At 43.8% G+C, this 24,257-nt stretch overlaps 1 protein-coding gene across 1 annotated transcript in view; it reads right to left on the bottom strand.

Moving 5' to 3' along the window:
• Positions 1 to 4,880: 4,880 nt before the first annotated feature.
• slc12a2 (solute carrier family 12 member 2) overlaps positions 4,881 to 24,257 on the bottom strand; it is a gene marked incomplete at its 5' end in the record, with an annotated part of 54,315 nt that continues 34,938 nt past the window's right edge. The window contains 14 exons of the mRNA XM_079235091.1: positions 4,881 to 5,780; positions 7,624 to 7,691; positions 8,400 to 8,535; positions 9,435 to 9,521; positions 11,865 to 11,976; positions 13,379 to 13,501; positions 15,312 to 15,359; positions 16,625 to 16,768; positions 17,581 to 17,660; positions 19,014 to 19,120; positions 19,981 to 20,121; positions 21,040 to 21,151; positions 23,064 to 23,163; positions 23,963 to 24,118. Of these exons, the coding sequence (XP_079091217.1) occupies positions 5,645 to 5,780; positions 7,624 to 7,691; positions 8,400 to 8,535; positions 9,435 to 9,521; positions 11,865 to 11,976; positions 13,379 to 13,501; positions 15,312 to 15,359; positions 16,625 to 16,768; positions 17,581 to 17,660; positions 19,014 to 19,120; positions 19,981 to 20,121; positions 21,040 to 21,151; positions 23,064 to 23,163; positions 23,963 to 24,118 (1,550 nt within the window). The 3' untranslated portion in view covers positions 4,881 to 5,644. The remainder of the gene's footprint in view (positions 5,781 to 7,623; positions 7,692 to 8,399; positions 8,536 to 9,434; positions 9,522 to 11,864; positions 11,977 to 13,378; positions 13,502 to 15,311; positions 15,360 to 16,624; positions 16,769 to 17,580; positions 17,661 to 19,013; positions 19,121 to 19,980; positions 20,122 to 21,039; positions 21,152 to 23,063; positions 23,164 to 23,962; positions 24,119 to 24,257) is intronic.

Here is a 24,257-nt window from a genome sequence, read left to right on the forward strand (position 1 = left end):
TTGATGAGGACGTTGCCATTGTACACTACCGTGCAACTATTACCACCACTTCTTCATAAAGCCAGAATGTCGCCCGTAGGTTGAAAAAGGAATGACCATAGAGATGGCTTGACTTACTGGGCCAGAAAACCTACATTGGAACAGAGGGTGGAGCCTATTGGAGGGCTGAACCACCAATGGATGCAGAGTCACTATGTCACTATGCAGAGTCATAGTGCAGCTAGCACACTCCTGAAAATCATTTGAAAGATGATTCACCAGAGATCCAGTGGCTTCATGCAACTCAACACCCGGCTAAAATATCCAGTAAATGACCGACATTCCAGCAGATGTTAATTCATGCAAAGTCATCTTTAAGCCTTAAAGGTACAGTGTGAAGGATTCCAGGAGGCGCTCAATGGGCAGAAATGGAAAATATAATTATGTTTTTATTAGTCTGTAATCACCTGAAGTTTAGAATCATATTCCATAAGCTTAAAATGAGCCGGTCATATCTACATAGTCCTTCTCACAGGGCGCCATGTTATGCCGGTCATGTTTCTACAGCAGTCTACACTGGGCCTTTAAGAGCGGTTGAAGTTGCAGTAAATGTTTTTATTCCATTATCTCAAGCTCACTGTGTCGCGCAAGATGACATATATACGATTACCGTAAAAGTCGGGTTACAAGCCGCTACCTTCGGTCAGTGTCCCCATTAGTTCCCCGCTGTAGCCAGCTAGCTCTCCGCTAGCTAGCTCTCCGCTAGCTCCCTGACAACCACCGAATGTAGCGGGACCAGCCCCGGCTTGACACCCGACTCGGGCAGTAGCAGCAGCAGCACTAGCTAGTGCTGCTGTAGCAAGCTAGCAGCAGCGCTTGCTAGTGCTGCTTTAGCAAGCTAGCAGCAGCGCTAGCGAGTGCTGCTGTAGCAAGCTAGCAGCAGCGCTTGCTAGTGCTGCTTTAGCAAGCTAGCAGCAGCGCTAGCGAGTGCTGCTGCTAGCTTGCTACAGCAGAGACACCCACTGGAGGTAGAAGCGGCTTGTAACCCGACTTTTATGGTACAGAAACAAAACTACAGCCACTAGGGGGCCACAGTCCCAAAATAAAAAGGGGTAAATGTGTGTAAATCTGTTCATTTTTCATCATTAGCTGAAGTATCTTAGTTAAAAAAAAGAAATAAGCTTTTGTTTGCACTTTACATGAAAACAAACTAACAACATAGCAAATTATTTATTTTAAAATAGTTTGTTTTTGTGCACATTGTAAAGGTAATCAAACAATGTTGGGTAATTTGGGCAAAAACAATTCTTTAAACATTGTAATGCCTCTTCTCTCCGCTCTGAACCCTTTCATACCCTTTCAGTTAAAATATTGCAGAATACAAAAGGACACCACGAATGTAACTGATTTCATTTGATTGATTTATTGCAATAAAGATGTACAAAGTATTGGTAATCATGAATGTTAAAATGTTAGAAAAAGCATATCTGTGACTGTTAACAGTACAGTGTATCAAAACATTACTGCTTCACCGGCTGGTCGGTTCCCTCCACGTCTGTGTGAACACAGGTTTGATCCGCTTTGTTTTCTACGTAATGTCTTTTCTTCAAAAGGCATCGAAAAGATAGAAATACAGACTCAAAAAAAGACACAATTTGCTATAATCAAAAGCTAACAAAACGATAAAAATAAAAAATTGACATGCAAATTAACTTACAACCAAAAACACAGCAAAAAGAAAAAGAATGTGGAGAAAATCCTGAACTAAAATAAATATCTTTCTCCAGATTGAAATTTGACATAATCATTCCACTTTCTTAATTTATGCCATTAGACTACCAAGTTTATTTACAGGTTAGTATATGTTCGCAGTGTGTACAACATCATCCATCATCATGACATCATCACATGACAGAGGAAGAGGAGGGGGGGCTTTGGCAGAAAATACAGCTAGATGATGATGATGATGATGATGAGATATCAAATGATGACATGGTGGCTGACGAGAGGAGTACAGGTGACATTTGGTCTGTTCAGTAGAACAGAAGCATGTCAGATGGGAGATAAATGAAGTCACACACAAACACTATTATTTGGTTGTAAGATGTGGACAGGAGGTCTTCTTGTTTCATTAAATGACATCAAAGACAAAGATCCTCTCCAGGTCAGACTAATACATTTATACGTGTATATATAGACATATAGATTCTTTAATGTACAAATATAGAATAACCCGTGTTCTTGTTTGTAATATTGTTGCTATGTAACAGTAAGGGAGGGACTGAAATGAATGGAGTTTAAAGACACACCCCTGACTTTGTCTTAGTGCACAATAGCGCCCCCAAAGGTCAGAATCTTGTTTTAGTCGTCGCCACAAGAGATCAATGGACTTCACCGTTTTGTGCCAAGAGGAAATGATAAAGTTGGCAAACATCAAAGGAACTCTGGAAAGCCGCTGCCAATAAGAGCGGCACTTCAGGGATTTAGTGCTTTCATAAAGCTGGGTCACTTGTAGAAACAGATTCATATTTTTAAAATGGACAAAATCAAGGAAGCGGAGGTTAGATGTCTTGACTTTTAGTCCCTACCCAAAGCAAAGCCCTGTCCCAGCAGCAGCAGGGTGTAGGGATGCTATTGCACACTAGAATCCACAGGGGTCGTCTTGGACTGTTCCCCACCAGCACATGCTTTTCACAGACCTGGAAAGTACTCAAGAATGTATTTAATACACTGGTGAGCATGACATAAAGTTAGTGTTTCTGTACTACTAACTAGCACACACATGCATACGTAGGTATGCGCGTCACGCCTGCACATTGTGCAGGTGAAGCAGAGCGGTGATGATCAGCGGCATGAGGAGCAGAGAATATACAGGGTGGGAAGCAGCAGGAGCACGAATGCTAACTCTGTGGTAGTGTTCATATTATACAGTACATTCAGCTAACCTAAGCATCGTGTTCACACGCTTTAGAACTTGCATACGGTAAAGGACAGAGCACATGAGCTAAATGCTAAAAACTGCCTGTTTTGGGGGAGGAAACGTTCATGAGAAGTAAATAGAACCCTGTTTTATTCCATTAGTTGTGTGGCAGTTTACTAACTTAGAACCATGATGAGCTTTTCCTTCTGAATCGTGGTCCAGGTTGACTGCTAGCTGCTAACGGTAGCATGCTAGTTCCACTCATGACAAAGAGCTGTGCACCTTTTCTTAAAAAACATTTTCCTGATTATACCATGGACTTCTATGTTAGACAATCAAATGGAATTATTCATTTTGCAGGGCTGCACACTCGTGTGTGAGAATCACTGACGGTGACCTTAAGGTGTTCAGACTGAAAACAGTTAATAACGCAAATTATATCGCTCAACTTTCATCTTCCTGAAGTCCGTTTGGCTCTTTAATGACACAGCCGGTCAATGTCCTTTAACTTCCTGTTCATGCTTTATTTTCTGAAGACTCAACTCGTTTCTTATTGGTCTATATTTTCATGAATTGAAACTTTGGAATAAGCATGAATTATTTTTTCCACTCCGATGTTTCTTTGCCATAGACTTCATCTAGAAGTGGACCTAGTCGGTTTGTGGAACACGGATTTGAAGCCTCTGGCTCAGCATTTTGGCCGTCGCCATCTTTAGCTTGAGCGAAAGTGAGGAGTGACGTAGAGACGCCGCAGTCGGCTCTGGCGTTCCTTTAAATTGATTTTTATAAGCGATGTTGGGACTTCTGAATTTAACTTTGCATTCATTCTGAACACAACCTTTGGAATAAATACAACTTTAGCTCTCCAAAAAGCAGTGATTGTCATCTTTTAACTGCAGGAACCAGTTTTAGATTTGGGACGACGACGGAGCTGTGAGGTCGTCTGGAAATAAGCCAACTGGCCAAATCAATTAACTCTATATGACCATGGTAGAACCGGGAGATAGAGATATATGTATATATATATATATATATATTTTCCATCTATAGTGAAATGGTCGACATGTGGCTTTCCTTGAGCCATGTGCCCTCAAAGGTCTACACGGCCCTTTACATGAACTGAGGCCAGTAGATCCGTTCACTTGGACATGGACTTTTATTACAAGCTCATATGCATAGAGGTAAATGTTCACTCAGCCATGACACATTCTAGAGTCACATTCTTCCTGCCAGCAAGTCTTCCAGTGTGACGCTCGTGTGCCGGTCGCTCTCGGCCCAGCAAAGGCCTCGTGGGAACGGGAGACCAGCAGATGGTCTACTGGGCGCTAACTGGCCAAGTGGAGCCCGTTACTGGTGACGGACCACTTCAACAGCAACACAGAAAGCAATGGAACAGACTAATGCAGGTGAACTATGGGAAGAAACAAAAAAGAATGCATATACAGTAAAGAACAACTGTGCTGAAACACTTCTCATGACATGTAACCAGCGGGTCCCTTTCTGCTTTTACCCACCAGCTGTCCAGCCAGTATGGCTTATAAGAGAAGAGGAGCGTGACAATCGTTAGTTCTAGCGTTAAGGCAAGGTTTAGCTAGCTTATTGGGTAGAGCAGTCTCTTTCTCAGGGGAAGAACCATACATGTGGACACAAACACACAAGTTGTTAAAAGAAAGACTTCATTCAGTCAATCAGCGGAGTCGCTCCACCTGCCGAGGCCAGGGGAAGAACTACGTTCACATCTTTTGACAAACAAGATCTTACATTTAAGACCCATAAAAACATTTCTAGGCACGGCGCCTGAAAGATAAACTGCGTCATGCGTCGACTAGCTGAGGCTATCGCAAATATTCAACAGCTTTAAAAAGGAAGACTCAAAAAAGGTGAATAAAAAAAAAAAACAACAACAAAAACTCTATGGCCTGAAATAAACATATTGATTTGGGTAAAAAGTGAAAGAAATTACAGAAAGTCTTCATGCAATCAAGTGGATAACCTTAATTAAATCTATGCAATCCACTCGCATAAATACAATGCTCCAACTAAGAAGGAATCACATTTAAAACTCAATAAAACTAGAATCCACTAATATAATAGGTAATATTGTCAATCTGGATAGATTATAATTATTTTATCTGATTCAACTGGAAGGCACATCCATAAGGCTTTAGAGGGTGTTGCAAAGCATTCTGCATGGTTCTCTCCCAAACTTTAAGGATAACAACAGGGTGATTATTGCCGCATCACAAAAAAGAAAAAACTGGTCCAATTAACGTGACGAGTATGACATCAAGATATTCCGTATTGTGAGAACGACAATGAAAACATTGTGAGTGACTGCTTTGGAGCCTGAGAGCAATCAACTTTGTCAAAAATGGAACAAAATGTCATGAGGAAATTAGAAGAAACTAGAGCTACAAGAGAAAAACCCAGACATCTTGGAATAAATAGAAAGAAAGGAGCAGCGCCTTAAACCCTCCACACTCCTATAAGGGCTTTTACACATCTCAACCAATATCACTTCCTTCATCTCTAGTCACATTACCAGCGTTGTTTCCATCAGTGGCTGTGTTGTCTACCGTCTCTGGAGTGTATGTGGTGCACCTTAGGTCTGGACTGGAACTGGGATGTGTGTGTGTGTATGTGTATGTGTGTGTGTGTGTGTGTGTGTGTGTGTGTGTGTGTGTGTCTGCTCCCAGAGGCAGAAATGGATGCGAGACTTAAAAACTTGTGTTTTCCCGTGTGTATTTAAGAGTAGAAGGTGAGGACACTCTGGTGGTTGCCGCGCACCAGGAGGATGGGAGGCAGGTCCTTAGACAACACCTCCAGCCAGGCCATGTACAGAGCGCTGGACACCGCACCCTTCCTGGCCAGCGGCAGACTCCTGCAAGACACAGAGGGAGGATTGTTAGCAGGGGTGTTTTTGTTTGAATTCATTGGTAATAGGACTGATGGTCAAGGTCAGGCATTGGCCTCCAATGGTTAAGGTCAGCCATTGGCCTCCAATGGTTAAGGTCAGCCATTGGCCTCCAATGGATACAGTTAGGCATTGGCCTCCAATGATTAAGGTCAGGTATTGGCCTCCAATGGATACAGTTAGGCATTGGCCTCCAATGATTAAGGTCAGGCATTAGCCTCCAATGATTAAGGTCAGGCATTAGCCTCCAATGATTAAGGTCAGGCATTAGCCTCCAATGGTTAAGGTCAGGCATTAGTCTTCAATGGTTAAGGTCAGGCATTAGTCTCCAATGGTTAAGGTTAGGCATTAGCCTCCAATGGTTAAGGTCAGGCATTAGCCTCCAATGGTAAAGGTCAGGCATTGGCCTCCAATGGTTAAGGTCAGGCATTAGCCTCCAGTGGTTAAGGTCAGGCATTAGCCTCCAGTGGTTAAGGTTAGGCATTAGCCTCCAATGGTTAAGGTCAGGCATTAGTCTCCAATGGTTAAGGTTAGGCATTGGCCTCCAATGGATACAGTTAGGCATTGGCCTCCAATGGATACAGCTAGGCATTGGCCTCCAATGGATACAGTTAGGCATTGGCCTCCAATGGTTGAGGGTTAGGCTGGTTGGTTGGGTTAGTTTGGATCGTTTGAGCTGGTGTGGAAGTTGACAATCAAACCCTGGTGTGGACCAAACAACTGAGTCCGCTTGAAAAAGGTGGCTCTCCGTCTGCCTCCATGCGACTCAGGTGCTGTTCGTTTGTGGTGTGAAAGCACATGAACCAACCACAGGATGTTAGGATTGGAGGTGTGTTTTTAAGATGATTTTAAAAGCTGAACTAGTCATAAATCCATCTGCTGATCGTGAAAACCGTCCAGGAAGAGATCTTATAACTGATCTGTGTAAGGCCATGTATATAACTAAAGTGTGTGACAGCAATCCCACAGTAATGAGCCACGGATCAATACTGTACAGGACGCCTCTACCGTGAGGCCCGGCGTCTCGTCATTAATCCTCATCACCGGAACCGGACCAGAGCAAGAATGCAACACCGGATAATTGTTTCCCTCGGTCAGTAGAAGCGCTGGGTGCACTTGATAACTGTGGACAGAAGGTGGCAGCAGAGCGCTTAAGCTGGCTACAAACGCCCTTTATCCACAGTGAGGGTGTAGTGGCACAGGTACAGCGGTACAGGTGTGACAGCACTGCTACATAGTTGAGCAGCTTGGGTCACAATCCTGTGAACTGTAGAAACCCGATGAGGCGACGCGGTGATCTGGCAGGTGTGCTTAGGGCAGGTATTTCTATATTTGTAGATGGCCTTTTGTGCAAATGCAGTGGTGTCATTACAATGATTGAGGGGACTGTAGTTTGCAAGGCAAAGCCGTCTGACCGGCCCCACTGGAGGGGAGTGAGGCGACACATTGATGGTACCGCGGGGACGGGGAGGCTTCAGGAGGACGTTCATGACAGAACACACAGAAAACGACTGTTATGCGAATAAAGAGGAAACACTTGCATTCCTGAGGTCACTAACTATATAAAAAAACATCCGCAGCACTAGAACTAAAGCCACCTGTGTTATCGTTCATGTATTTTTTACATTTATCTTGTTTATTGTACATAAGTACGAAGAGCTAAGTGAAACCGCAGTCAAATTCCATCCATGTGTAAACACACATGGCCAATAAAGCTGATTCTGATTATTCAGGAACACACACACACACACACACACACAGGCACACACACACACACACAGGCACACACACACACACGAGAGCAGCTTACATGACGATGAGGTTGGCGGTGCTCGAGTGCTCCTTCAGCAGCTCGTTGAGTCTGATCTGACGATTAGTCTGAGGAGCAAAACAAACAGATGCAGGTTGAAACATTCCGGTTTCAGCTTACAGATAAACATCACAAGCCGCTGCAGCACAACTCCACTCTGTCACAGTGGATTATAGGGATAGGACTGCAGCACCTTTCAGGCACAGGATGCAGGACAAATGCTTTACAATTCAGCAGCAAAAAACATTTAAAAACCACACATGAGGGAGAACATCTAAATCTTATATGATTACCAAAAATAGTCATAGAAGATTATATTATAGGCAATATTAAAACGTTGCGTTATGATCCGTTGTCGTTAAACTGTCCAGTGAGTCAGCAGGTCGTGTGTTTAGGGCGGAGCATCCCCAGAGGGTTGGTGGTGACCGTGGGAACAGTTTACAGAGCAGCTGTGAAGATCTTAAGGGTTCGTAGAGGATCATAAAGCGATGGGGAGTCTGTGATATGAGAGGGGGCGTGGCCATTTAGTGCATTAAAAACTGAGAGAAGGACTTTAAAATCAAGTTGAAAAGATACAGGGAGACAATTTGAGCTTTTTTATTAAACCCTGGCGGCAGCTTTGGTCGGCCGGTAATCAAAGCAGTAAAGACAGCAGCATGAACACGCTTTCCTGCTTCTCCCGGCTCAGAGGCCTCAGTTGCTGTACTGCGCAAACATTTAAATGGTCAATGCTTTTGAGAGATTGCGTAACCGGTCAGAACATCGTCTCTGCTGACCTTGGCGCGGTAGAGCTCCAGCTCGTTGTCGGTGATCCTCCAGGGCTCGCTGTCCTTCAGCTTCTCGGCCGCCTCCTGCTCCATGTCGTCTTCCTTCAGCCGATACGGCTCGATCATCTCCTCGAAGGCCGACACCCTGCACAGCGACCGCGTCATGTTAGTTCACGCTAACGCGCCATTAAGCCTTTCAGAACACACTTTTTATTTTATAACAGAAGATGGAGACATGACGGGTGTCCATCATTTCTATCAATTATGACGGCGCTATAAACACAAAAGACGTCCGTCAAGTCCAAACTCTTTTATTTTAAGGTTAGACTGAAAGAGCTGAAATGTTAGCAAATAATCCTTCATTGCAAATAAACTGTAATTAACCACAAAGATACTTTCAGCCAACCGGTTATGGATCCACGTGAACAGCCATAGAATACCAGACAACCAGTTATTGGTCTGAATATGATCACGTTCTGTTCAAAGCTAACAGACGTAAGGTCTGATGTCATTTATATGACATATGTTATGTGTATGTATCCTGGAACAAACAGAGATTGGCTTTCATGACAGCGTGTGTGTGTAATTCAAAGCGATGTTTTTTCTAATGATACCTCAAAACACCTTTAGATATGTGGATACAGCTAATGAAGCAGAACAAAACGATATGAACCGTGCTATACAAATAATTCATTCCAGGTTCAGCCTTGACCGGCCCGACCAAACGTAGATTTCACACCGTGACATTTAAGGGACGTTTACATTTGTTTTCACTTCCAAATGGAACCTGTTAGGTTGTGCAAGTGGAGCAGGTTTCCTTCTAGAGGTCGGGGGTCAACAGCACCGAAGCAGCTTCACCAGAGGGCGTGATACATTTCTCATAACATAATGTTCAGGTCCACACTAGTTCTGAGTTGACGCTCTAATCCGTTCCAGTGGCTTCTGCCTGCAGCTCTCTGAAGCGCTCTGCTTCTGCTTAAAGGTTGCATGTCGAGTAAAACCGGTATCTCTGAGGAATGAGGGTGAAAACGGAGGAAGACTTACTGCTCCTTCTTGGGCTTGGTGTTTATGTCTCCCAGCACGGTGATGTCGGAGAAGTCTATCCTGAACTTGCTCAGCAGGGTGGCCATCCTGCACAGGAACCGAAGAAAGAAAAGAGCGCTGAGAATCACTGGAAACCGGCTGCAAGACGAGTTCAGTCCAACGTGGGCAGAGATAACGGCACCGAGGCGCCTGAAGGCCTGGAGGCCTGGAGGCCCGGGGAAGCTGCTCCACATAACTCTGGGAGGGAGGCAGGTGGGACTGGCTTTACTGGGGCCACTGGGGCATTCTTTGTACGAGATTCATTTCCTTTAGCTTCAGCTTCAAATAAGCAGATCACACTTGTAATGTCAAATGTGTGATTTTCAGCCAAATCAAATATAGATATAAATCCCCCCCATTCGCTATGAAAAGCATTGGAAGTGGTTTTGGGGTGAAGTGAGCCTTTGAAGTGCAGGCACCTGTACAATCACAACTCATGAGATAAACGATTTTTATCAAATATATACAGCAACTACTTTCCCATCGGTAAAACAAACAAAGCTGTAATGTGAGTCCATTAGAGTCCGACAGGGAAACATTGAAGTGTCCTTTATTCAATGTGTAGCTCCACAGTAAACAAACGGAGGGGAGGTTAAAGTGCACACAACCTCTCTGTGTTCTCGCACACAGAGGGATAAAAGGCTGCTGCTAGCGCCAAGCTAATTTTATCCAACAACAGGAGGAAGGAGGCAGCTGTAGGGGACAATGAGAGACACAGGGGGGAGGGGCATGGCATCCCATTACGTGTGAATAAGGTCACTTGCTTTCTTTCAGGGAGTCAGATTATGGATATTAAGAAGGAGGGAGATCGTGACATCATGGTCGGTGCCAGACTTTGGGAGCAGTTCTTCTGATGTTAATGATATCTGTGTTGTTGCACCTTTGACTGAAAGAAATGCTTACACATGTTTTATCTGAGTACGAGTTTGTTTTCCTTGTAATTATTCTCCAAACAGACCAGATCTGTCAGCAGCATGTTAATCAGTGAGCTTCAGTGTTGGTAGGGTTCTTTGATTTTAACTTCCAGTCTTCATGCTAAGCTAACCATTTCACTATTCATATTCACTGTAGGAAAGAAAGCTTTCCTGTAACATCAATGAACATAAAAACACTGACATAAACTCTACATGCCTTCATATCAGCACATGTACTGTATTACAGTACTGAGACGTTATGGGAAAAGCTTCTCCACAGAATAACAAGGAAGTGACACACTGCACTCATCCAGGGAAACACCACAACGCAGACAGGAAGTTCACTGCAGGCCTGGCGGGCAAACAGATGCTCTATAAAGTCTATTCTGCAGCCTCCTTTAAAAAGGACATACTGGGAGGTTTGCTGGGTTATTATTGTTTACTATTGTAATGCAGACAAGTAGTTCAGTTTGTTTTGTTCCGGTACCGTGGAGCGGCCAAAAAGCTAGAAGAAAACAAAATAATCTAATTTGATAAAACGGTTTCTATATCCGGTACGACCTTTAGCCTTTAGCGACCTTTAGCTTTGTGAAGTAGTTTTATTGCACATCGCAGTTGAGGGATCTGCTATCATGTTACACATTGAAAACATTTCATCTGAGTTTCAAACTCAATACTGGTTCTGGAGTTTGAAACAAGATCGCTTGTTTCTTCAGTCAGAATGACGTAACAGTTTAAGGGATTTTACTGGAGAGGGAGGATGAGGGTACTTATGATTTACATAACTTAAGATCGCTTCTTTATTTTCTTACTAAATAGGATGATCGCAAAAAAAGATCGTTGTCCCATCTGTGAGGCAATAAAACATGTGTCTCTTATTGAAATGTAAGGCACTGATTCCAGTATGTTTAACTGACATTTTTAGCATTTTTTTTGCATATTTTGATGATTGTCAGGATAAAAGCATGACTCGAAGGTGTTGGCGTGATATGAAACGCTCACGTTCCCCCGTGCAGTGAGATGTAAACACAGATGAGAGGTTTTTCCAGGGAATACGTGCATTCACAAGACTTTTTAGATTTGTGTATTTCGAGATCCTCGTAGACTTGTGAACAGAACATTTAAGGTCTGGAGCAGACGGCTCTGGGTTCAGTGGTGCTGAAAGGAAAGCTGTGCAGAGACATGATGGCCAGAATAAAAGTAACTATAAGTAACATAATCACTTGTTTTATGTTAAATAATAATCTTTAACGTTTATTATATTTGAACAATTACCATAAGTAATAATTATTAATATCAGTGGAGTAGCAGTGGCAGTTATTCTAGCATTTCTTTTTTTGCAGAAATTAAAGGGTTTATGTAATCTCAATTTTAAAAAAGTACATTTTTGCAGCAGCTGTGCTTCATAATGGTTTGGTGAACTAGAACATGACATCCTCTACTCGCTCAGCGTCAGCCTCAGAGTCGCGGTACTTACGCTCGGCGGTCGTGATCGATCCGGTTGATCTTTCCTCCGATGAAGACGCGGATCTTGCAGTCCTTCCACCTCTTCTTGTTGGTCAGCAGGTAGGGGATCAGCAGGGTCAGACCTGGACGGGACACAGCGTCGTCACTAAGCACCTGCTGGGTCTCACGTGGAAGTCAGAGAGTAAAGACATCGTCCTCCAGAGCAACAGGAGTCTGCTGTCAGCAGTGATCGGCTGCCGTGAGGCGACGAGCCGGATCGAAGTGTCACATGCCGGCGTCTTGAACGCACGAGTCACGCCTCTGGTCTCGCTCACATCTCTACGCCCCGCTGGGCTGACAGTAAAGAATGAGTCACGTCAACATATTGGCTCCACTCATCAACACCTCTAATAGATTTCATCTTTCCAACAGCGGGGGGTTGACTGGCCATCTCCTCTGTGTTGAACAGAGACCGTCCACATAGAGCTCTATGGCGGCTTTTTAAATGATGTGTGAATATAATAACGACAGTTTGGAGGAAAAGCAAACATTTCCTCATCGCCAGATAACACATTTACGGCTGAAGCCTTTTCCTGTAAACTCCGCCTCCTTCTGTCTGAATGTGCCATTTCTTCTTTAACATTATAGATTATTATAATCTAAATCACATGCACACTGATGCTTGTATATATTTATTGTAGCGCCCCCCAATACAAATTGAGTTCGCACTTTTAGTATTTGTTTCTATGGATACAGATCACATAATTATGAGTTGCAAGTCATAATAACGGCTTCTCTGTACACATTTATGTTGGGACGAGGAACAAAGCAGGAAAGAGGTGAAGCATGGCTGCCGGTCTGGGAAACACAAGCTGGGGATTCTGGGTAGGAAGACAAACTAAACCGGTGTCATTTGGTTTCCTTGGTCCTCAAGCAGAGGATCCTAATGCGTCGCTCTCATAACCGCTCTACTGCAGTGGTTCTCACACTTCGGAGGAAGAAATATGTTCACGCCCCACCGCCCCAACTAAATTGTAACAAAATGGTCCATGCTGAATTTTTATTGAAATAACTTTTTGCGACTCCTCCATCCGTGCTTTTATAAATAATAGAATAAAGAAAATTGAAATCCCTTCCAAGTAAGCCAGATTCAATCAATCACTTTGTTCGAACAATGCAAATAAAGTTATATCTGTGCAAACAACTAATTAATATTTGGCAAACAAATTGCCTTTTGTGGCTGCAATTAACCCGTTTTGCACTGAATATACTTTAAACATAACAGTAATGTCCAACTTGTGCCAAACAAAACAAAATGAGTGCAATATGTGTGAGGATGAGTAAAATGCAGAGAATAATTTCCCCACTCTGGGATTAATAAAGTTAAAAATGATTATTTAAAAAATAAATCTCCCCCCGCGCCCCACCGGTAATACCTCTGCGCCCACTAGAGGGGCGTGCCCCACAGTTTGAGAACCACCGCTCTACTGGCTCTAAATGGATAACTTGATGACCTCGATGACCTTGGGACGACCTCCCACTCACCTCCGTCATCAAACAGCCACCAGACGTCCACGGTGCCTTTCCCTTGTTTCTTCTGGAACTGCTGGCTGGCCTCCAGCAGCCTCTGGTCGGACACATTGAGCGGGACAGTCGGGCTCTTCTTGTCTGTACACACACACACACACACACACACACACACACACACACACACACACACACACACACACACACACACACACACACACACACACACACACACACACACACACACACACACACACTTAGATGGCAGGAGAGCGTTGTCGTGACTCTACGGACTTTGCTGGCCTGTTAGGAGCAAACAACTGTGGACAAACTGTGTGTCGTTTATGGACCGTTAAGAGTGTGTGTGTGTGTGTGTGTGTACACCTTGTGATTAGATGTCAGTAAGGCTATTGGTAAACATGGTAGGCACTTACAACAAATCACACAATGTTAATAAAACTAAAAGGCGAGTGATCAAACCTCAGCTTCAGTTGTGATTGGTGTTTCCCCTGCAGATGTACATTTTTAGGTGTCTGGATTTTGGATTTGTTAATTCCTATGAAGTTAAACGCATCATCCGGCAACAGCACTTTTGCTCGTTTCGGCACAACATGACACATTTTCCAAAGCATCAAGGTAAGGAGAGGAAGTCACAGATTCTCTGAAGCGATCTGTTCATTTTCTGTTTTATGAATCAGTCAAACACATTTCATACAGGAGGTTCTTAGATTGATTCCCCAGCTTCCAGGCAGCCACCGGTACGATAAAGTAAGGGGATTGTTTCACCATCATCTGGTCACTGCTTTTAACTCGGGTGTATTGTTTTTTATGAACTGAATGAAATTTATAAAAAAGGTCAGAAAGCTGATTTTTCAGAGCTCAATACGATGAACGGACACAACGGCTGCCTGCAAGATAGAAAACGGAGAATGAAGAGCATGCTTTGGAAAATGAGAAGCAAAATCAAAATGTACTTAAATATGCAAGTGCACTGATGCGTCACTAACGGGTTTCTTTATGTGAAGAGTCACCGACTCAGTCATGTCGGTTACTGCAATATCCATAGAAGTCTATGCTTCATGTGTTAAAGCTGCATTCTCTCTCCTGACCACCAGGGGGTGACTCCTCTGGTTGTATAGAAGTCTATATAAATGACTCTACTTCTCTTGATGTATTCCCTCAGTAAACATTGTAAACATGAGTTTATGTCTCAATCTCTAGTTTCAAGTCTTCTTCAATACAAATTATAAAGTAAATTATGGTCATTTAGAGTCAAACAGACCATAAAGGATGTTTTAGGGCGGGGCTTACTGTGATTGACAGGTGGCTTTCAGAGCCCTAGACGTCTCTACAACACTCCTCCGCATTCCAAATATTATTCCCAGGCGATTATTTTGCATTTTTGACAATGGAACCCATTATAGTTTGATATTATATTATTATATTATATGGTTTAGCTTCATGGCCACAGGGGAAACACCATCAGAGGAAGAGGGAGAGCAGCTCAGGGTTAAGCTGGAGACATGAAAACATGAGCAGTTTTCATCCTGGAAAAGAAAGCCACAGACAGACTGTCCTCTCCAGAGCGAGAAGCAGCAGCAGACACACTGAAGACAGGAGGAGGAAATTGAAATGTTGGCACACGCTCACAACATTAAATACTCAAGACTTGGATTGAGTTGAAGGCACTACCACAGCGTCAGAGACTGGGCTGAGCTACAAGCTGCTAACAGGAGAGCAGGAGGAAGAGGAAGAGACTAAAGGTTATTCCCCAAAGCCAACGGAGTGATGCGAGACGAGAGACAGCGGGACGGTGTGTTAGGACAAGAGGAACTCTAAATACACAGAGAAACGAGGTGATGGAAAGACGGATAGACAGGATGAAGCAGAGAAAGAAAGAAGGAAAGAAGGAAAGAGGTTCTAAGGCAACACAATAAAGTGGATCTCCTGCCTTTTTTCAACAGCGGCTGTGTGGTAGCTTTGCCGTCCTCCTCGTCATCTGGGAAACAAAAGGAGAGAAAACAACAACGGAGAATGAAATGTCGATTCGACGTGCCGTCGGCTCACGACCCGGTCAGGAATGCACATGAAGTGGAGCAGCACAAGGTTTACAGATACGACGCTTCATGGAAAACAACGAGCTTGTTCTCTCATCTCTGGACCTCCAGATGAAGCCAACTGGCCATCTGGTGAGCACCCGGACATGTGAAGGGAATCAAACACGCATGAATCAGCTCTAATTCCCAAAGCCGGACGCCTCCACGGACACCGGCTGGGGTCAGAGCGAGAGGTGGACTTAATGAGAGCTCAGGTACAGTAGGAGCTCAGGCCGGGACTAAGAGGATTACCCAAATCAAGACATTCATCTCCACTGGGCTGCCTCTTGTGTGGCCCTACGCTCATTACCACTAACACACACACACACACACACTCAGCTGCTGCGGCGTCATACAAAAAACATGCAGAGGCAATTAGAAATGGTATTTCTGTTTAACGGACACGGCGATGTTGTGGTATTTATGGGATGGGTGCTGAGGAAAGGAAAGGAATTTATCAAGACGACTAAACACGGAAGAGCTGGAGCCACACACACACACACACACACACACACACACACACACACGGCTGTATTATTAAAACACGTCTCAGCTGCTTCTTTTGATGAGTGGAGTGATGGACACGACCCCTTAATGGGCGACATGTGCTCAGGACGGTATGTCACCAGGCTTATATTGTTACCCAGGCTTTGACCTTTACAAGGTACTGGTTTCATTTTAGCCGTGTCAACGTAGCCCATCCCACAAGAAGACCATGAAGTAAGCATGCAGTAGTGCAGGGCTTTGTTGTTCACATGTGAAAAGCTTTAGAAACTATAAACAACAACAAATCATTGAACAGAATCCATACCGGATGACTTCCCAGAGCTGTGGGTCTGTGTGTGGACTAACACACTGGACCAGTGGGACGACTGGAGTCATGGGTCACTGAGGCCACTTCCTGTCAGGGCAGTGTGTGGGTGTGTGTGTGTGTACAGGCATAATAAAGGAAGCCATTGATGGATTAAAAGGGGTCTCTGAGAATGGTATTAAAGTGATTTCCTGGATAACGGGTGGGGGTGAAGGGGGAGAAGGATTAAAGGTTCATTTTGACAAAACCAGCGTTGGTGATTGTTGTGGAAACACGAGAGAAACCTAGACCCAAAATGTGAGAGAGAGAGTGTGTGTGTGTGTGTGTGCGAGTGTGTGTGCGAGTGTGTGTGCTGACCTTTCTGCATAGCCGGACTGTTCTGGAGGCTGGTGGCCTTGGACGACGGCTTGGACGAGTCTGCGTCAGAGTCTTTGCTGGTATCTATGGACACGATCACATCTTTCATCCCCGAGGACTTCTCCTGGGAGGACAGCAGGTCATCTGGGAGGAAGTGGAGCGGCGGCGAGGACACGAGGGTGGGAAGCAGGCCGAGTGAGCGCGGGGCGAGAAACACAAACAGGAAACCGTTAGAAGACTGGTGGAGAGCAGATGTAGCACAAAGGGAACTCAAGTGATGGAAATAAAAAGCATCTCTTTGGAATTAAAGGGTAACTTTGTAATAAGTTGTGAGAGAGTTTGTCAAAGGATATTTTGATTTACTTAAATTCACCAAGAAAGGTGAAATATTCCTTTAACCAGACAACAAACTAATGTCATTTAGTTTCCCATCAAGATGCTCACAGAAGGAACACAAGTCTCTCCAACTGGTGGAAGTGACGATCAGCTGGTTTTGGTCTGCTGCTCTTCGCTAATGAGTTCAGCGAGTCAAAGTATTTAGAGAGGCTTCCAGGCATCTTAACCACATGGGAGAGGAGAGACAAGAGGGTCTTCTTCTCCTCGCACTCAAAGAACTTTAAAATGATATAAATGTGTTTCCAAGGCCAGTCTGGGCCGACATGACGACATCAGCAAGAAATACTGTCAAGTTGCACAATGGGAAACGTAGGATCCAGCATTTTTGGGGCTCGACCTCTACTGACCTCTGCCGTTTAGATTTTTCTTTTTTAAACCCGTCACTCATGACTCCCCAACTTTCATCGGCATGTGACACTCAACAGCTGAAGTGTGGTTTTAGTTGTTCATGGCATCATCATCATAAACCGTGTTAATTATTTCCGATGTGGTTTTGGAGACAAACCAGTCTCCTGAAGTGTGTGTAAGTGTGTGTGTGTGTGTGTGTGTGTGTGTGTTACCTTGTCCCTGGATGTGGGACACATCCAGTCCCTCCTTCAGGCGCAGAATGACGGCACCGAACTGGAAGTCAAAGGATTCGCTGGGAAGAAGGAAAAGGGCAGAATGAAGCGTGATGAGCTCCACTAAACACGCTTCCAACACGCCAAGCTTCCAACATGTGAAGGTTGAGTCGCTGCATGGAAAGTAAAGGCGCATTGCTGAGCGCATTAGCAGTGATTTTCATATTGTTGGGCTGAACCATCTCTGACCTTCGGCTCTAATAACTTAATCCCCACACTTTACAACCAGGAACTCATTCAGCCCTTCACATTACGGGCTCACATGACTTGAAACAGGTTTTCACCAACACTGCTCTCCTGAGTGTGTGTAGTACATGTAGTACTACCAGGAATACTTCCAATACTATGTTCTACTCCGTTTGGATGAGGATACCAGCTGCACAGTCTGTGCTCATGGGTCTGATGGGTTCAGGGTCTAATTTATTTTTATAAATCAAGTAATTCATTGAAAATTACAATTTATCTACAAATAAAGTATAATATTGTTGTAAAATAAAATGAAAGAACGGTGAGAAACTTGAATAAATCCAAAAGTCTGAAGAAGTTTGATATAGATATTACAGTAGAGATGAATTATGAGCCGGTTAACTATTTAACACTCACATTGAAAAACATTAAAACTCCTCATGCCAAGATTGATTTTTAATAAGCAAATATTGAATTAAAATACATAATTATCAAATTTACGAATAGTATGAATTGTGCAGATAACCACTATATAGCTGACAATATGTTTTATTTATTATAATAAATGTTTAACATTCAGTCTGGAGCCCTGAAACCTGCAATATGATATTTCATGAGTTTAGTTTTTAAAGATGATATTATGGGATGGAAAAAAAGAAGGTATGTTACAATTAGTTGTTCCTTCTTATTTTCTCTTTTATGCATTGGTAGCTCCTCCCATCAGGGTGTGAATGGGTGAATGATGACAAGTTGAGGAGCTTTGAGTAGTCTGTAGACTAGAAAAGATCCAAATAGTACAGTCCATTTAACATTTGAATGATTGGGAGAACAGTGGATTACTAAACTAACCAATAGCTGCAGCTCTAGAAGAACAATTTAAATAAGATGCTAGCATGATGAACGATGTCAGGAAAATGTAGACGAGCCTTTAACCGCCTGACCTCAAGAGTAAGGAAGCAGAACCAATACAAAGTGTGAGGAGATATGCCTGTGTGTGTGTGTGTGTGTGTGTGTGTGTGTGTGTGTCCAGATGACCTCCTTTTCTATGACTTCTCAAAGTGTGAGTTGCTGCACATCCATGAGTCGGGTGAGACTGAATGGGTTGGCTTCTCTAAGAAGATGTCCACCCTGCGGCCTTAAGTATAAGGAGGTGTTGGAGCCGTCTCTTTGAAGGAGCTGTCACTCACTGGATCATACTGATGTAGCTCTCCACGTTCATCATGTCTCCGTCCCTCCAGTCGTTCTTGAAGCCCAGCACCAGGGTGTTCGGCTTGAGGCGACCCAGACCCGCCGCCTTGAGGGGGAAGAATTTAAAACAAATTCAGTCCGAGGAAGGAGACGTTCCTACCATCACTGTTCCTTCTGGAGCAGGAAATGAAAAGTGAAGGCATTCCAGTGGACAGACGCTCTCCGGCTGCCCGTCACTGCCAGGTATTCACACCTGAGGTGGAAACTCTGAGTTCATTACCTCAGTTTCATAGGTTCATTGTTTCCACTCGTATGAAAATAAAACCAATATATTCACCAAGAAAAAAGTATAAAAACTGAAAATGAAAGAAACCGTTTCTGTCAGCTCGTTGAAATTCTCACCAGAAGAACGGAAGAGTTCTAAGATTAGATAAAATACTGCGCCCTTAAAAAAGAAAGAAAACTAAATATGAGCTGAAGATTGACATCTTAGTATGAGTGGGCTTGAGGCAGTGTTGAGAGAAACACGTTGTTGGCGTGGGCCTTTAATCGAGAGCTCTGTGCGAATAGAAAAATACTAAATGATTCCATACTTCCTTAAACTTGGAAACCGTTTTATACGTTCACACGCGGCCTGATGAGACCAAGTGTGTGGTACTGGGTTATGAAAACAACCCGACATCTGATTTGAGACAGTTTGAGGACATACGTGGTCCAAAGTCAGTAATAACTTTATGGCCTCTTACAAAGAATGGATCTGCCCTCGACCTGGAGAAACAACTTCAAACGTTTCTGGTTGGCAACGGTTTCTGAACGGTTATGAGACGGCGAGCCAGGAGAAGCTGAGCTTATGAGCAACAAGCAGCAAGAGGACTGTTAGCTGTTGGCACTGAGCAGCAGAGCCCTGGACTATGACATCATCACAGCAGCAGAGGCTGGATCCTCTGAGGCGGAGCCGCTTCCTACCTGGAGCAGGTACTGCGAGCCCTGCCTCATGTCCTCGGCGAACACCGGAGTGTAGAAGGCCTTGGTCTCGTTCTTCAGCAGCCAGCGCTGGTACCGGGCCTGGTCCGTGGCCAGCTCTTTGAAGTTCGGCCTTCTGTAGCCCTGTGGACACACACACACACACACACACACACACACACACACACACACAGCAAATATAACAAATACAGCTCCACATTAACCAGGTCAGACGTCACAGAATGCTTCATTTAAATCAGATCACAGACGGGAGAATTCAAGCTGGCGCCCTGACTCTCCTCATCAGGGACTTGTTTATTTCAGAAGAAAAGCTGCTCCTCAGCCAGGAAACTGCATGTGACGCCATGAGCTGAGAAGGTCTAGCTCATTTAACTTGGACGCAAGAGAAGCAGGAACACTGGTGGAGGCCGGTGTGTTCCCAGGAGCCTCTGGGCTGCACAGAGCCTGCATTCATCCAGAGGGCCCGGCCATTGTGGAGCCGTTATGCTGGCAGGGGGTTCGTTAAAGGCTTTTACGCCGCGGGTGCAACGCGTCCCTCGCATCACCACCGATGAGCTCATCCGTGAGCACGAAGGGGAGTTATGCAGAGAAATCACACAACCGTGATTATGATGGTAAACAAGGGGAGAATTGATAATTGAGAATTTACGCAGAGCAAGAAAATATTGATCAGTAGATGAACGTTCACAAGTTTAACGTTGGCTCAAAAAAGCCCAGATATACTCCCAAAAGGAGCCAGTATATCTCCTAATAATTACTTATATTCATGGTATATGCTTCATACTGTCAGCTGATTGGTGAGAAGAAAAGCCGGGAGGGAAACGTCAAGGATATCTTCTCCAGCGCCGTTTGTCCACAAACTTGTTTAGTTAAACTAAAACGTCCGGCTCAATAGAGTCTGTATCCTTCAATATTGGTATTAACCTGCAAAAACTCCAGTATTACTCTACTGCATTGTTACTGAATATGTGTAATGCTGTTGATGAATGAATGAGCCAGAAACAGGATGAATGAATTAAAAACAGCAGAGTTCTGACTCACCGTGCGAATATGACCGCAGATCATCAGGCCCACGTTCTTGGTGAAGGAGTGGACCAGATCCAGAAGAGCCGGGCGAGAGTTGGGGTAACCCGTCATCACCAAACACTGGGGTCTGCAGGGAGAGAGCCGGGGAACGTTAACCTGGGGTCTACTATGGGAGGGACAATTATTTTATTGCACATTAACGCAGATTTTCTCTTATTATTTGAAAGTCTCTTGCTCACTGGCTGCACACACACACACACACACACACACACACACACACACACAAGTTTTCTTATTACTGGAGGACTTAGAGTCTGAAGTAATACTAATAATAATGCATTTAATTTTTAACGCACTTTTCTTTCAAAAGAATCTTAATGTCAAGTATCACTTGAAAGTCATACACACCGTTGATACCAGCAAATGATGGACGTATGAGTTTTAGTTTAGTTTTCCTATAACAAACTAGATATAACTAAACTAAATATGAATACATTCTGTCACATTCATGTAATGCGCTGTAACTCCGTTACGTTATTCATTCTGGTCACATGACATCTATTGCTTCTGTCCATCCGGGGAGAGGGATCCTCCTCTGTTGCTCTCCCTCAGGTTTCTTCCCCTTTTTTCCCTGTGAAAGGGTTTTTACTATCTTTTTGGGGGAGTTGTTCCTGATCCGATGTGAGGTCCCGGGACAGGATGTTATGTTACAGACTGTAAAGCCTTGAGGCAAACTTGTATTAGTGATGTTGGGCTATACAAAATAAACTGAATTGAATAAAATGTTGATGCCCAGGCAGCAGCAAAAAGCTTTGTTTTTATATTTGATTACATTCATATTCAAGTTGAGGTTTACAATAATAATATTTTAGCTGCTACTGTGTAAAGGGTTTACTGCTGTTAAAAAGCACAGTATTTGATTAAAGTGTCTGCAAACAAAATGGTATTACACTTTTGTTGATATAGCAATACCTTTAAAATGAAAGTGCGCAAGAAACTACTTTTGAATTAATATTGAATTGTGCACATAGCAATCAAAGTTTAATTTGTTTGTGTCCTTTGCAGCGCGACTAGCTTCTAAATCTGCAGACCCTTTTTTCGTGTGACCTTCACAGTGGCCTCTAGCCATCTGAACACGGGACAGAAAGAAAAGAAAGAAAGAAAGAAGCGGAGTAGCGCACATCAAAGCAAACATGTTAAGCACCAAGGGATTTAATGGAGGAGGTGAGAAGTGACAAGAGCAGCTCAGAGGAGCTGAAGATGCCTCTTAAGCTCCTGCTTGGTCCGCTGCCATGGGAACAGCCCAAAGGCACATTAACACTAATACGCCCTCGAACATGTGAAGCGCTCAGAGAAAGAGAAAACGTCACATGTGGACATCGAGGAGTAACACTACTTCAGCTTCTTCAAGGTCATGGATCAACAGAAGACACTTTTTTACTTCATAATACTGATTGAGACATCTAAACTGGAGCCAATGGTCGTGTTAAGCAGGGTTCAGTCACATTCTGACCAATGGATTTCCAGGACTTTAAACCAATTTAATTTTATGGAATCCATTGGAAAAGTCATGAAATTTCCATGACTTAACCCAAATTTCCATTACAAACATTTAGTGAAATCTGGGTGTAAACAGTAAAAAGTGAGTAAATGTAGTATTTAAACTAACAATGAGAATACAAAGCATACAGTAAACCTTAAATGGCACAAATGAATGAGACAATAGCGTGAATGAACACATGAACACATGACTTTTACTAAACTTTTGTGATTTTTAGTTTTTCAAGGACTTTTCCAGGCATGGAAATAACCATTTTAAAATTCAAGGACTTTTCCAAGTTTTCCATGAGCGTAAGAACCCTGAGTGGTTATTTCATCCAGAAACTACATCGTGATCTTTAAGATGATCCAGATATGTGATGCGCCGTATCGGGGTAAAAGACTTTGGCCCCACAATGACAGTCCTAATGACGGTAACCACAGGCGTGTTTAGCGTGTTTAGCGTGTGGTTTCGTAGAGGCGCTTGTTGTGTTCGGTACCTGAAGTTCTTGATGTGGTCCTCCACTCCGCTGAGGTGCAGCGTGTGGGTCAGGGCCTGGTGGTAGGTCAGCGCCTGGGTCGACGAGCCCCAGTTCACATCTGGTGGGGCGGACGCATGCAGGCAGAAACAAACAGTGCAGTTGGGAAGTGTGTTTACGGGACGTCCCGCCGGACCGAAGGCCGGCTGACCCATGCGGCGTCACAGGCAACGAGAAGGCCTCGCGTGTGTGTGTAGCTGCATGTCAAACTGAGTGTGCACACAGGTGTGTGTTCAGAGCTGCGAGGACAGCTTTGTGTTGGAGGAGGTGGAACAACTCGACAGCTTTGTTGTGCAGCAGTGGGATTTCTTAATTCAGACTTTTATCTTGTGTCCATTCTATATGTCCAATAACACGCGTAGAAATAAACAAGACATCAGGATCTCATGACATGTTGGCATGAGAGCAGCTACGGCACACAGCAGTGTTGGACGGAAATAAAGAAAAACATAAATGATAACACCCTTCAGCATATTGCGTTAGCGTTGTGAGGAATATGCTAGTTCACCAATGCTACGCTAACTGACTTATGCTACTATGAGCATAGAGCTGCTGGGCCAAGGAATACATGGTTATTTACCTAAAAACAGCTTAAACTATAATCATTTCAATAAACTATCTGCATATTCTACTTCATGAAGTCATGATAACCAGGCAGCTTGTTGGACAGCGCATGTTATTCACTTTCGGTTAAGCTAGGCTAGGCTAGCAGTTTCACCCTCACCTCTTATCTAAGTGGGAAACGAATCATTTCAACTATATTAACGCCACTATATACTGATCTCGTAATTATAGCATAACAAAACATATATTATTCTGTGGGTATAAGTGTTTGTTTGCAAAAGGACTGAGTCACTCACCTGGCTTCTTGTAGCTGACGTAGATGAACAGAGCCAGAACGATGACGTTGGTCATGAGCGCCGCCCACCAGTTGATGACGAACATCACCACGCAGCACAGGATGGCTCCGATGAGCGAGACCCACATGTTGTAGTACTTGAAGCTCGGCCGCCATCCTGCAGCACCGACGGGAACAAGTCAGCGCATTGCAGCAAACAGGACCATATTCAAAAACACCAAAGGGACTCGTCACATATCTGCATCACAATGTTGGTGAAGTCATATTTATGGTAAACTTCATGTTACGGTTGGGTG

This window comes from Taurulus bubalis, assembly GCF_910589615.1.
Source record: "Taurulus bubalis genome assembly, chromosome: 19".
Taxonomy (NCBI): domain Eukaryota; kingdom Metazoa; phylum Chordata; class Actinopteri; order Perciformes; family Cottidae; genus Taurulus; species Taurulus bubalis.